The sequence below is a fragment of the Maniola hyperantus genome, chromosome 9 (genome assembly GCF_902806685.2).
Source record: "Maniola hyperantus chromosome 9, iAphHyp1.2, whole genome shotgun sequence".
In the NCBI taxonomy this organism is placed as follows: domain Eukaryota; kingdom Metazoa; phylum Arthropoda; class Insecta; order Lepidoptera; family Nymphalidae; genus Maniola; species Maniola hyperantus.
This window is the reverse complement of record NC_048544.1, coordinates 2,147,359-2,162,891: the sequence shown is the minus strand read 5'-3', so window position 1 is coordinate 2,162,891 and position 15,533 is coordinate 2,147,359. Positions and strand designations below refer to the sequence as shown.

The 15,533-nt window shown below is 35.1% G+C and overlaps 1 protein-coding gene across 2 annotated transcripts; it reads left to right on the top strand.

Moving 5' to 3' along the window:
* The first annotated feature begins 2,350 nt into the window (after positions 1 to 2,350).
* LOC117985112 (fatty acyl-CoA reductase 1-like) lies at positions 2,351 to 15,521 on the top strand. 2 transcript variants are annotated; one of them, XM_069501009.1, is made up of 14 exons: positions 2,351 to 2,523; positions 2,693 to 2,871; positions 5,080 to 5,210; positions 5,600 to 5,687; positions 6,040 to 6,112; positions 6,860 to 6,950; positions 7,419 to 7,564; positions 8,407 to 8,516; positions 9,306 to 9,389; positions 9,921 to 10,029; positions 10,433 to 10,613; positions 11,239 to 11,309; positions 12,503 to 12,760; positions 13,021 to 15,521. In XM_069501009.1, exons 2-14 carry the CDS (start codon positions 2,778 to 2,780, stop codon positions 13,127 to 13,129), a joined length of 1,545 nt encoding a protein of 514 aa, XP_069357110.1. In that variant the 5' UTR covers positions 2,351 to 2,523; positions 2,693 to 2,777; the 3' UTR covers positions 13,130 to 15,521. The 2 variants fall into 2 exon arrangements, with proteins under 2 accessions (XP_069357110.1, XP_069357111.1); XM_069501010.1 differs by lacking the exons at positions 2,351 to 2,523; positions 2,693 to 2,871 and adding an exon at positions 3,083 to 3,202.
* The last annotated feature ends 12 nt before the right edge of the window (positions 15,522 to 15,533 follow it).

The following is a 15,533-nucleotide window of genomic DNA, read 5'->3' as shown; positions in this document are numbered from 1 at the left end:
TACATTCACCTCACTTAATAGGTAACTATCCCAAAAACTAATAATGCAACGTAAAAATAAGAAAAATATTTATTTAAAAAATATGCACATACTTTTTTACTTATTTTATATCATTTTTAATCTTTTGTATTTTTTTATATAACGAAATTTTCATTTAAAATTTCGATAGTGAAAATGTGCTTATTAATGACTTATATTATTATATAATACAAAATAAACCTGACCGCGCAACAGCCTACCAAACATAATTAGTAGGTATATCAATCAATAAAATGTTTTTTTCTTTCCAATCAATCATTTATTTATTGCACATTGGGTTTACATGGTAATTCCAATATGGTGTACTCTTTGTCCAAAAAAATTAAATGTAAGTTATTAAATATAACACGTATTGCCCTTAAATATAACACGTAGTGCCCACTTCATTTTAAAGTGGGCGTCTTTAGGAAATCTGTAAAAATAAAACGATTATGATAAATTATTACCTGATCCTCATCCTTGAGAAAGGTACACCTTTTAGCTACATATTACCCAGTTCAGAGACACCCTACCCCGTTATGCGCCTATCACTAAAATTGCGTTGCTTTAATTTTTTTTTTAAATGTATTAAGTACGTGAAATCACAGAAATCGACCAGTTTTATTACAAGTATAGGTAGCGAAAAATTGTGGTAATTAATAATAACTATTCTTTACTTGACTTGAAGACGGTAATTTAGTCGTTAATAATAAAGAAAATGTTTTCATCGATATCGATAATCGAACCGCAATCACTATCGCACTACTACGTAATTTCATGCTGTTCACGCGTATTCAAATTTTAACCTAATTTGTATATATCGAGGGTTGCAATTGTTTAGAAAAAACAAAATTTAGTCTCGTGAGGAGTGGGACTCGTTTCTACCGAATTATTACGTACTCAATTACTGAATCGGTAAAGTTCTCGATTGTTATTTTATTATAATAATTTATGTAATTTAATTTATAGAAAGCGTTTATTACACCAAAAATACTTACTTATGAAATGAAATTCCATCTTTTTGTAAATTTGATGTGTTTGATTTGTTCTTGCACTCACTAACGGCACAAACAGGCATTTTTCACCCAGCGTGTAAGACGTCGTCACACATCGAAAACGATTCTGGCAATGACAAAATCGATTCCGCAAACAGTGTTTATAAACGCAGTGGATTAAAAATCCATTACTATTGACAGAGGGGAATAATCATGCGAGGCGCGTCCTTAGGTTAAATCGTCCAAGACCTTGGTCAAAGAATTAGTTTGGTCATCCAAAGGGGTAATGCTGCCAGCATCTTGGGTAGCCTTATCAATGCCTCGCTGCGGTGGTCTCTATGAGGTTTTAGATTTCATTTAATTTATTTTAGTTTTAATTTATTGTTTTTTTTACTTTTAATTTAAGTTTATTTATATTTAGAGTTGTCTACCCCTTTTTAAATCCAAATAAAGTGTAAATTGATTTATTACACGATCGTAAACATGCTTTCAAAAACCATTCGAAATTCACTTAATAATTGCGAAAGTGTGTGTCTGCTAGCTTTTCACGGCCCATCCGTTTAACCAATTTTAATGAAATTGATCAGTACAGAGGCATAGCTTGCATCCTGTATACAAATATAAGCTACTTTTCATCCCGGAAAATCAAAGAGTTTTATTGGGATTTTTAAAAATCTAGTTCCACGCAGACGAAGTCGCGGGCATCATCTAGTTTCTAGTTTACGTATAACAAAATTGTTCATCTTAAATATATAAAAGGAAAAGGTGACTGACTGACTGATCTATCAACGCACAGCTCAAACTAATGGACCGATTGGGCTGAAATTTGGCATGCAGATAGCTATTATGACGTAGGCATCCGCTAAGAAAGGATTTTTGAAAATTCAACCCCTTAGGGGGTGAAATAGGGGTTTAAAGTTTGTGTAGTCCACGCGGACGAAGTCGCGAGCATAAGCTAGTCTAAATGTATAAAAAGAAAAGGTGACTGACTGAGGAAGTATGAATAGTCAATAGTCATACTTAGTCAACTCAACGCACAGCTCAAAGTACTGGACGGATCGGGCAGGGCATGTAGCTATGCTATAATATGACATAGACATCCGCTAAGAAACAATTTTTATAAAATCAAGCCCTATGGGGGTAAAAATGTGGTTTTGTGTGTCCATGCGCACAAAGTCGCGGCCATAAGCTAGTAATTTATATTTACGACAATCTTCAATGAATATTAAAATAGGAAATACATTATCTTTAAATTTAAGTGCTTGGTGCTAATTATTAAGTAGTTCAGGTAGGTATTATTTGAAACGAATGCAATTTAGGTATAATTAATTAGAACACTATGGATTCGCGTGCGCAATTTTACTGGGTTCACTTGTGTCGAATTACTGTGTCCTGATAAAAGTACCTAGCTTATTAAGTTAAATTTATAACTTTTTTTTTTAATTTATTCCCAACTTATTTTTAATACTGTAACTCCCAAGGAAACTGATATAAATTAAAAAAACAGTAAGTAAGTACATTATTCTGTCTTTTAATAAGTTTCATTTAATGTTATTTTAAGAGATTGCATTTTTATTTTAGCTATTTTTTTATCTAATATATTTTTGTCTGTTTTACAATACAAAATTGCTGTACAGCAAGTACTATTAAAAAAGTTGGATAAAGTGTTTATCTTACAGTATTCGCAATATAGGTTGGTCTTGGTTGGTATTGAATAAAAATCTTGAAAACTAAGCGTCATAAGAAATTTTCACTTACTCAAAAATGACCAAATACTTGGAAGATAGAGATTTAGAAGATGTTCCAAGTATACCGGAGTATTATCGAGGAAAGACCATCTTTTTGACGGGTGGTACAGGTAAGTGGCCATCGTAGAATAAATACTTATATAAATAAATCAGTCAAGTGCAAGTCAGATTCGCACTTTCAGGGTTCCGTAGGTACCCGAAAGGTGTCAATGGGACCCTATTCTAAGCCTCCGCTGTCCGTTCGTCCGTCCGTCCGTCTGTCTGCATGTCAGAGGGCTGTATCTTGTTAACCATAATAGGTATAGAGCTACAGAATCTTAATTTCTATTGCCGGTATAACAACCAACTTGGGGTGGAATTCTTGGCTGTGGGGCCGGTCTCCAGCGCTTTTTGAGAAACTTTCAAGAAGGGTTATCGAGTCTTCCGGTGATCCATGAGCTGGTAACTAACTAACTGCTTTGATCAAAGAGTGTGGCCATCCAAGGAGGTTGCCAGCATTTTGTATAAGCAGTGGCGTGCAGATCATAGAGGCATAAAAGCACTGCTTACCCTAGTTGAAATGGCTCAGTGCTCATTTTTCATGATGACCTGTCATTAAATAGGTAGTTAGCTACCTAATGCTTACCCTAGGTTCAAACCCTGTGCACGCCACTGTGTATAAGTACCTATAGTGCGCGACAGGTCGAGATGACAATCGGGGTATGAGGCGGGGGATGCCCAGCACACCCGCACGTCATCCGCGTTATCCCGCACCGGGTTAGCGCGGAGGCTGAACGGGTGTGCGGTGCGGGGCGTCTCCACCACGGGGGCTATCTCGACCTGTCGCGTACCATACTACATATTATGCCTCGCAGCGGTGGATGCAACGAGGATTTAGATTTAATTTAAGTAGGTATGTATTTAAATTTTTGGGATGAAATCAGTATCACCTAGCCATTATAAAAATTATGCGAAATTGTTCTTGTTGGTTTAGTTAGCCTTTCCATCACGTCGCAACAGAGCAACAACGGATCGACGTAATTTTGTGTTGGTATAGTTAAAAGCCTGGAAAATAACATAAGCTATTTTTCATCCCGGAAATCAAAAAGTTTCCACAGGACAAGTCACGTGCATCAGCAGTTGAATTCTTGTCAGCTCTTCTCAGTACAATCTGCTTTCCGAACCGATGGTAGAGTGTTGACATACATAGTATTAAGTATCACACGTGGTACAAGTTTTTCTATATGAAATAAGTAATATTTCATTTAGTTTCATTAAATGTGTTTATCACTGACGCCATTATTTTTGAAGGCTAATTAAAAAAATAATGGAATTTAAATTGATCAATAAATAATAAGTAAATACGTACCTGCCAGTTACATACAATCATAAATCTAAATAATCGTTGTCACGATAATGCAGGTCAGTAGTTCATTTCCGGCGGTATATAATATAGCCAGTCGTTGAAAGCATAAATTATTTCAGAAAAAAACTATTTAAATAAATAAATAAAAGTTTATTCAGCTCACAAAACAAGAAAAAACAACATACTTAAACCAAATGTTAAAAATTAAAATATTAGAACTTGGTAAACTTAATACTACGAGCTCCACAGACTACGACGACTAAAAACAAAAATTGTCTTGTTCGAGCTGAAAGGGCTACTGCTTCAGCATGATGCTGCAGTATTTGACAACTGCAAGCGCTGATTTTCGGGCAGAGCCCTAGTGTCAGTTCCCGAAGCCTCTTCATATGTGCCGAGGATAGCCATCGAAGGATAAATGCCAATAACCCGATCTCTCCCTAGGGAATCAACTCCCTTCGGGAGTGTTTACCAATAGATTACAACATGGGGTTATTCAAGGGGCGTGCAGGCGGACCAACAAATTCTTGAAAGGCCAACAACGCATTGGCGGTGCCTCTGGTGCTGCAAATATTCATGGGCGGCGGTAATTACTTAACACCAGTAACCCGCCTGCTCGTTTGCTCGCTTCTTTTTTTTCCCCCCGTCAAAAAGAGCGTACGGGTGCCAGGCCGGCACCACGGAGGAGCAGCAGCGGAAATTTCAGCTGTACTAGTGACGTCTAGCCCCCAAGGTGGGAGAGTGAGCATAAGGGACAAAATAATTTGTAAGGAGTCAAGAAGGCGCCCCGAAAAAATGCCAAGAGCAAGTACCGAACGGGCGACCATATAACCGAGAGGTTGGAGTGGCCATGGGAGGTGGAGGGTTGCTCCCCTCCCCGTCAAAAAAAAATACTGACATCTTAGTCACTAGGCTATCAATGCTTATTAGTAATTATTTAATTTGGATATTATCCTGTTATTTGTTTTTGTTCCAGGCTTCATAGGAAAAGTTTTAGTAGAAAAACTTGTCTATTCATGTCCAGATCTAGATAAAATATATTTACTGGTGAGACCAAAAAAGGGGGTGAAGCCTGAAGATAGAATGTCTGCTATTTATGCTTCCAGGGTAAGCTTCCTGCATTCACTAAATATAACTTTCTGTGGATTTATGCCCCCTTATTATCCCCTTAGGGGTTGAATTTTTAAAATATATTCATTTGATTTTCATAATAGCTATCTGCATGCCAAATTTCAGCTCGATCCATCCAGTAGTTTGAGCTGTGCGTTGATAGATCAGTCAGTCAGTCACCTTTTCCTTTTACAATTATTTTGATTTTAGACTAGCTGATTCCCGCGACCTTGCGTGGATTTAGGTTTTTTAATGATCGGTTTCGTAGAGCGTTGTCTCTGTCGTTAAAACCGACAAAACACCACATAGGCATGAGTGACAAAGATAACGCTCTAAAAAGCCGAAATCTCACTCTAAAGGTAATATTTTATTGGTTTTTCTTTTAGTGTTTTGATCGTCTCCGTAAAGAAAGGCCTGGAGCTTTTGAGTCCAAAGTATTCTTCATTGAAGGAGATTGCAGTGCATTAGGACTAGGTAGGTGTAAAACATATACCTACAGGAAGAGAAGTTAAGACTTCGACTATTCGGGAGGTCCGAAGGTTTGAATCCCGGGCACTCTGACTTTTCGGAGCTATGTGCGTTTTAACTCTTATATAAGTAATTTAATATCACTTGCTAGCTTTTGTTCTGTGGTGCAATACAAATGCGTAAATTCATGTTTTGTACCAGCAAACAAAGCCATTTAAAAAAAAACTGTTTTCAGGTATCTTAGCTGTTTTTGAATTTACTGTACACGACCTAGCCGATGGCCCATACATTTTTGAATCCTTAATAAAAATAAGTAATTAATTTCGTTACGGAGGCTACAAATACTTTTCTTTTATAGGTTTGTCTAAAGAAGACAGAGCAATTATTATAAATCGAACGCACATTATTTACCACGCAGCTGCAAGCGTGAGGTAAGTTTTATTTTCTAACGTACCCTATTTGTTAAAAAATATTTGGGTTCCAGACAGGGTTTGTAGAAAGACATATTTTTAAGAACAATTAATATTTTTTATTTTATTTAAATAACAATAATTTCATTTTTATTTACCCAAATAAAATAAAATAATAAAAACCAGTTAAAAAGAGAATGAACGCTGTAAGTTTGTTTACACTTACAAGGCATATTTACTTTTATATGAGATGAAAGCTGCCTTCCACTGGTGCGGTGCTAGGTTGCGGAGCGAAGAGAGAAAGTGGATGCGGAGCGGAGTTGCGGACTGTATCTGTCCATAGACGCGGAACTATGTAGCGGAACGTAGCGAGAACATAAAGCGGAGCGGAGTTGTATTTTCCCATACTCGGAACTAGGTTGTGAGCACGTGACGAGCCATTTGAGCTACTGGCCGCGGTCAATAATTGGTTCCTCTCCGCTTCGCTTCGATTTCCCGCTTTGCCTCACTGGTATGTTTCTCACCTGCACGGCCCCGCTCCGCGTTATGTGTGATTTTTTAAAACTAAATCGCAAACCCTTGTCCACTGAAGCGGAGCGGGAGTTTTATGCAATTCTATTAATTAATATTTGCACAACTTCACTCCGCTCTTCTCATCTTCGCACCAGTGGACAGGCAGCCTTAAATATAGCAGAATTTAAAGATAGGCTAAATTATAAAAAAAAACGTCTTAATAATAACAAAATTCAATATTAGCTTACGTTTCAGATTTGACGATCCAATGAAAGCGTCTGTGAAACTAAATCTCCGCGGTACTAGAGAAATTATAGAGTTGGCTAAAGAAGCGAAACATTTGGAAGTAATTTTTTTCTTTTTTTTTACAATTAATAGGTAAAAGTTTAGGTCACGCAGTGCTATGAAGAACTATTTTGTTTTCACAAATAGTTCTTCATAGCACTGCGTGACCTAAACTCGCACTTAAGAAACGCTTATTGTAACTTAGAGCCTGTTTCACAACTTCCATATAAACTTTATGTAGCTTATGGGAATCGGTCTAAATGACAAATTTATCCGTTAGATAAAAGTTTATCTGGTGGATGTGAAACAAGCCCTTACTAGTCCATTTGTACACCGTGCATTAATGAATTTCCTTATTTATGTCACGGGGTTGTTATTAAGCGTTAGCGGTTTGTGTCTGAGGGGCCCGACGTCTCAACACAAGTTGAGTGGCCTACCTGTTCGAGGTGTTGCACTGCTGTACGGGATGTTATTGCCTACACCATGTGTATGATACCTCGAATAAACATTTTTCTATTCTAATTTCTAGTGTTTTGTCCACGTGTCAACATCGTACGCCAATACTAATCGTGATCCCATAGACGAGATCATGTATCCTCCTCACGCTGATTGGAGGCAGACGCTGGAGATATGCGAGGACGTTGATGACTGTACTTTGAATGCTCTGACACCCAAGTGAGTTTCATATTCTAAGCTTGGCATATTCTAAGACATAAAATAAAATTATTTTAGAAATTTATAAATTTTACTTCACAAAATGTGTACTTATTTATTTTGCCGCTATAATAACAAATACCTACTAAAAATTACAAAATGGCTGACATGAAAATTAAAAAAAAATTAAAAAGTGTTATTTCTTGCACGGTGGTACGGAGCCCTTCGTGTGTGAGCCCGACTCACACTTGACTGATTTTATTTTACTTTTTGACCCCATTGAATAATAATCTTCAACCATTTTACATTAAAGTCGTTTTTACATTGATTCTGATTTAATTCTTTGACGATAGCATTTGTTAGAATTTTCTGCCTGGTCTCTTTCTTGTGGCATTTTTTCTTGATTTTATAATTTTTCCTATATTTTTTATGTACCAATGGGTAGCTAACGAGACGTAGATATTTTTTAAATAAACAGGATAAGTGCCGTAGCAATTTTTACAGAAAATTTGCAAGATATACAAAGAGTTAAATTAAAAATCGAAAACTTGTACAGTTTTTGGGCTGTAGTTTTAAAACGCTTGAAGATTTTTCTTGTTTTATAACTGTTAATTATTATTAAGGCTATTTACTACCAAGAATTAAAAAATCTGATGAAATACATTGTTTCTTTTTTTACTAGTTTTTAAAGTAGATACACTTTACACACACTTTTGCATACACGATACACTTTTGCATAAGCAATTTAGGGGTCGTTTGATAGCTAATGTCCTGTACTATAATCCCTTCACGGGATCGTGTCCTATTTTCCTGTAACCCTGTATATTTAGAATAATAATATTATATCAGTCGTATATTTTCAGATATCTCGGTGAGATGCCCAATACTTACGTATTTAACAAGCAGTTAGCGGAACACGTGGTTTATGAGCAGAAAGGGATCCTACCTATTGTAATCGTTCGGCCATCTATAGGTAAGTTTTTTGCCTTTGGTTTACAGGTAAGTATCTTCTTAATTAAACTAACTTTTCGGAGTTATGTGCGTTTTAATTAATTAAATATCACTTGCTTTAATAACGGTGAAGGAAAACATCGTGAGGAAACCTGCATGCCTGAGAGTTCTCCATAAAGTTTGTGAAGTCTACCAATTCGCACATGGCCAGCGTGGTAGACTATGGCCAAAACCCTTCGCAATCTGAGAGGAGACCAGTGCTCTGTAGTGAGCCGGCGATGGGTTGATCCTGATGATGATGATGATGATCTTCTTAAAGAGCGGATAATTATGGTCGTCACTGCTTTAAGTTTTATTGTAACACTAGCTTATTCCCGCGACTTCGTCCGCGTGGACTACCCATATTTTATCTCCTTGGGGGTTGAATTTTCAAAAATTCTTTCTTAGCGGTCTTCATCATAATTATAGCTGTCTGCATGCCAAATTTCAGCCCGATCGGTCCTGTAGTTTGAGCTGTGCGTTGATAGATCAGTCAGCCAGTCACCTTTTCATCCATGTCCATACTAATATTATAAATGCGAAAGTGTGTCTGTCTGTCTGCTAGCCTTTCACGGCCTAACCGTTCAATCGATTTTGAGGAAATTTGGTACAGAGATAGATTGCGTCCCAGGGAAGGACGTATGCTACTTTTATCCCGGAAAATCAAAGAGTTCCCACGGGATTTTTAAAACATAAATCCACGTGTACGAAGTCGCGGGCATCAGCTAGTTTTATATATTTAGAAGATTAAAAAATGCAATAATATTTTCAGTTATATCAAGCATTAAGGAGCCTATGCCTGGATGGGTTGAAAACTTCAATGGACCAGTAGGCCTTTTAGTTGCTAGTGGAAAAGGTATGAATTCTCCCCCACACTGCGCTCATGGTAATAGCCCGGTGGGAAAAACGGGACACTTACAGGATCACTCGTGTGCCTGTCTGTTTGTCCATCTGCAAACTTTTTTTTATCTGAACTAAAAAAAATATTACGCTGCTACCCATTGATGTTGGAATCCTTATTATTCTAGGCTGCTACCCCTAAGGTATTTTTTTCTTATAACCATTATTATTAATGGATCATTTAATCATATAAGTTTTTATGTTTAATTTTCAAATAAAGTTAATTTAAGTTATTTATTTAATTTAATTTAATTTATTTAAAAGGAAGCCAACAAATTTTTAATTTTTCTATCGCCCCGACATAATATTTTATTTTATTTCAATATTAATTTTTATATAGTTTTCTTCAAATATATTGCACTGAATAGTAAGACTGATTCTTCATACAAGTTCAATTTCCGCATATCAGCTTGTAGGGTATAAGGGTTCCGTTTTTCCTTTTGGGGTACGGAACCCTAAAAATAGATTATAGTTTTGTAATTTTTAGGGCTACTCCGTACTGCGTATGCCAAACCTGACGTTATGGCGGACTTCATACCAGTGGACGTGGTTGTGAAGAGTTTCATAGCAGCATCCTGGATAAGAGGAACAGAAAAGTAAATCAATATTTAAAATATTAGGTCCTTACTAGTGATGTTCCGGATATCCGTATCCGTATCCGCGGGAGAAAAAGGATCCGTATCCGTTTCTTTTTTGGCGGATGTTTTACGGATCTTTTACCCTATTAATTTTTAATTGGTACATAGATTAAATTCTATATTTAGGTGATTAGGTAGCAATAAAATATACTATTAAATAATTCCACAACAAACAACAAACAAATACAAATGCATGAGTAAATACATGTATAAATTTGAAATTGGAATCCCTAACCAAAAAGGAGATATTTGAGATCAAAGTGGCCAGTACCTAAAAACGCCAATTTCATAATATGTAAGGAAATATAATTATATTATATGAGTATTGAGTAATAATAATTGCGTGTTACCTTTCTTCCAGACTCAAACCAACAGACGACATTTCAATCTACAACACCTGCAACGGCTCTATGGGATATACTACCACTTATGAAGAAATATTCACTATGGGCCAGAAAATTCTCCCCTCATTTCCATTCGATAATATGATTTGGAGTGTTGGTAGCTCATTCACTACTATTAATTATGTATATTTTATTAAGGTAAGTAAATTACTGAATACGGTAAGCGACGCAAGTAAGTATGCCTCTCTTATCAAGAGTTATTTTTAGCGTTCCGTACCTCAAAAGGAAAAACGGAACCCTTATAGGATCACTTTGTTGTCTGTCTGTCTGTCTGTCTGTCAAGAAACCTACAGGGTACTTCCCGTTGACCTAGAATCATGAAATTTGGCAGGTAGGTAGATCTTATAGCTGGCATTTGGGGAAAAATCTGAAAACCGTGAATTTAGGGTTAGATCACACAAAAAAATTAAATTGTGGTCATGAACTAATAATTAGTATTTTATCCTTTCGAAGTGAGTGACTATATCAAGTGGGTAATCATATGAAAGGTCTTCACCTGTACATTCTAAAACAGATTTTTTTTTTATGCATCATAGTTTTTGAATTATCGTGCAAAATGTCGAAAAAATACGACTGTCGTACGGAACCCTCATTGCGCGAGCCTGACTCGCACTTGGCCGGTTTTTTTGTTCTGTTTGCCGTGGATACCCTGGGGCCGTGGAGTCTTAATATTTAAAAAAAATTACGAGGCATTTCACCGCGGTTAACTGGTAACACGCTTATACGCGTATAGCGTATATTATGTTGAGTTTTCATATTTCAGGTATTATTGCTGCATGTATTGCCTGCTATTTTACTTGATGCTTTACTATGGATGTTTGGAAAAAAGAAAATGTAAGCAAAACTATTTTTAGGGTTCCGTACCTCAAAAGGAAAAACGGAACCCTTATAGGATCACTTTGTTGTCTGTCTGTCTGTCTGTCTGTCTGTCTGTCTGTCAAGAAACCTACAGGGTACTTCACGTTGACCTAGAATCATGAAATTTGGCAGGTAGGTAGGTCTTATAGCTGACATTCGGGGAAAAATCTGAAAACCGTGAATTTAGGGTTAGATCACACAAAAAAAATTAAATTGTGGTCATGAACTAATAATTAGTATTTTCAACTTTCGAAGTGAGTGACTATATCAAGTGACTATATCAAGTATATGAAAGGTCTTCACCTGTACATTCTAAAACAGATTTTTATTTATTTTTAAGCATCACAGTTTTTGAATTATCGTGCAAAATGTCTAAAAAATATGACTGTATTACGGAACCCTCGTCGCGCGAGCCTGACTCACACTTGGCCGGTTTTTTATAATGATACCGATAAAATTGAAATTTCTAAAACCCTTTTAACAGGGGATCTTTGTACTATTTAACCGACTTCTTTAACTATTATGTATGGTATAAGTCCCGCAAATTGCTATTGCGTTGGAACCATGTCTCTTTAACATCGAAATGATGTCATTTTCACGTCAGCCGAAATAAAAATATACCATCAGCTCAAAACTTCAGTCTAGTGCTGACGTCACTAAAATGGCGGCCACGGGCATTAGCAATTTGCGGGACTTAGCTTACGCACTAGCTCCGACTTCCGTCATGCGAGTTCTCTCCGACATTCGTCAGAATATCTCGGATGTTTCTTAGTTGACAGTCAGTCAGTTCATCCTTGAATTTGTGTAGTTAAATTGGGTATTAGACTTCATTTTTTTTATTACTTTATTATGAACTAGAATAAAAATAATGACGTAAACTGAAAAAACTAAATAAATCGATCAAATAATAAAAAAGTTATAAGCGTTTAAATATTTCTGATTAGACAGAGATATAGCATTTTGACGTCATACCTTACTAATGCCATAGTAGCTTCGTGCGGAAGACCCTCCCACTCCAAAATTAAAATGCCTGTAACTTTGTAAATCTTTGTTGGATTTTTTTTTAGCGTACGTCATTATTTTTATCCTAGTTTATAATAAAGTAATAATAATAATATAATTTATCAAATTCAAAAATAGCAAAATACCCAATTGTTTTAAACTTCTAGGGTACTTAAGGTCCAGCGTCGGATATATTCATCAAATCTTGCTCTACAGTTCTATACGACACAACAGTGGACTTTCTCTAACAAAAATTTCCTCTCTCTCCGATCAAAGATAAAGGAAGAAGACAAGAGACATTTCTACTATGTCATGGAGAATATTGATAGAGAGGAATTTTTGATAAATGGCATTATAGGAGCAAGGAGATATTTGTTTAACGAACAGGATAAGAACTTGCCTAAAGCCAGAGCATATTTTAAGAGGTACGCCATCTTTCCTATACCTAATTACTTAGCTCTTACCATAAACCATAAAAATGTGTGCATTTGTTTCAGCAAAAACCTTTGATCTCAACTTTTGAGTTAAATAACTTTTCTCCCTTTTACTCGGATGTTTAAGTATAATATTTAATGATTCTCTCAAATTGTTATAGTTGTAGGTTATGCTATAGGTGAATAGTTAGTTACCAGTGCCTAAAAAACAAACAAACAAACCTAAATTAAACACTTTCGTTTCATTTCAGGATTACGTTATTAGCCAAGATTGTCAAGTATTTGTTCTTCAGTTACATATTTTGGAGGATCATACGTACTAATTTTGTACAAAATCTTTGCGATGACTTATTGTATTAAGTGGAGTGTATTCGTACAGCGTTCCATACAACGTAGTTTGTGGACTAAAAGCCCAGGAGGGCCAGGCCTTCGTTATTTTATAAATGCTGAAAGTTTCTCTGCGTATAATTTTTTTAAGGATGACCTGGCAGGGGGTTGCCACGATACTAGTGTCTGCCAATGCATGACAAGATTTCTATTATTATTCCGAAGATAATAAAAAAACACTTCGTACTTTGACGTAAGATTTTTACACTTTCATTATCTCAAAGCTACCATGATCATACTTCATCGTCCCTCCCTGTGTTGGGGACAATACGGAGAGAACCTATCAGCTTTTATAAAATAGCGAAGGTCTGGCACGCGCTGGCTCTTAGTCCAATTGGTTGGTTTCGGTAAATTACTTTGCTCGTGTAAACTCAAAACTGCAGGTTCTTACGTAAATCAATATCGTGTCTACATTGACTTTGTTTGGTCAGTATTCAAACAAGAACTACTTTTGTATGGGGCGCGCTCGAGGTGAATTCCATTATTTTTTGTTTCATGTTGTTGTGTTTGTGTTATAAGTTTTGTTATAAGCTAAGTACTGTATTATATTTTAGAGATCAATATTGTTATAATTGTGTTCCATGTTTGTTAATGTTTTTGTTATTAAGTAACTAGCTGCCCTGGCGAACTTCGTTCCGCCTAACAGTCGATTAATTTTTTTTAAATTTATCTCTCCGTAAGCATAATCCTCGTACTTCAAGGAAAATTATAAAAAGAGAGTTAGCGAAATCGGTTCAGCTGTTCTCGAGATTTGCGATCAGCAGCACATTTAGTGATTCATTTTTATATTATAGAGATAGTAGATACCTGCACCTAACTTGTTTCTTACTTTTTACTTTATTTTATTTATACCTAGTCAAGTTAAAAAAAACCACTTTCCGTTTAAAGAGTTACAGTTGTTGTTAACTTTTTCTTTTATTTATTATTAAATAGTAAAAGAAAACGAAGTTTTAATTTTCTATAATATTTTTATTATACTTTCAATTTTATAACCAGTAAGTAGAACTGAGTACAAATAAAGTGATCAACACTTAAATTATTGAAAATACATACATTCACGTAACAGTACATTACGATACGTGTGACTTAAGTAATCCATTATTGCACAGCGCAAGTACCCGAGCGTAGTGAGGGCACTACCCGTGCAATAATGAACTTGCTCAAGTTATGAGTAGGTATTGTAATATTATTATTTTATAGCTTGTATGACCGAAACCTGCGTAATGATTAGATAATATTATTATCTGTGACTTACTCGTAAATAGTCAATATTTGTACGGTGTAAAAATGATTTAAGTCACTGATAAGCGTTACCTAGATTGAATGTAGGTCACCCAGTGTTATAATAATGCTGATACGCACTCGAACAAACGTAACACAATTACTATTTTCATATCACAAGTCGAGTTGAGCTTCTTTGACATTTTATAATTTATGGTAAAAAGATTTTACTTTATTTCCATTGACTTATTACTTCGTATGGACAGGGCTATTGAACAAACAAAATGGCACCGACTTAGTGGTGCTTTAGCACAAATGCAACCTCAGTGACTTCTGGATTTCAAACGGGTCGTTCATTAGTATCTAAGAGGTGGCGCCGATTTATTTGGTTCCAAAACCGTGAAAAATTTTGTTCACTTGACCATATCTTGTCATTTAAGTATATCGATGTTTATTTCCAATTTTAATAAATAACGCTTTTTTTGGTATTAAAAAATAATTAAAAAGGCCCTGAACGAATTAAGCTGATGAAGATCTGACTTTAAAAATATGAAATATTTTTTATTTATTTATAGTGGTAGGTACTTAATTGTTGTACAAAATCCAAAAAAAAAGAATTTAAATAATTTCATAATTTTTCATAATATATTTGCCATAATTTATTATAGATACCAAAGCGTCATTTAATCAAAAGTTTTATTTAATTAAGATTAAGACAATATTTTAAGACCTGTTTTATTCAGAAATAAGCCCTCCTTATATTAAACATAAAACCTAACTTCAACACAAAAAAGCGTTATTTGAGCATTTTAATATTAAATACGTAGGTATATTTACAATTTATTCTAACTAATTCTGTAGTTATAAATTACTTTATTTATTTTGTAATGTAACAACAACACCAAATAAATAATGAAATTTATTATCTTAATTAATATTTAAACTATTCAATATGAAACTATTGTATTGGTATACAGATTCAGATTGTCATTAATATTAAAATCGCTGGTTTTCTTTAATTATTATACTTATAAAAACATCAAATTTCTATTTCATAAGTTTCCACAAGTTTATAAGAATTCCGTTATCTCAATAAATATTTTCATGAATTCAATTAAATATTATCATTTTAATTAAGCGTAATACGCAAAATTTA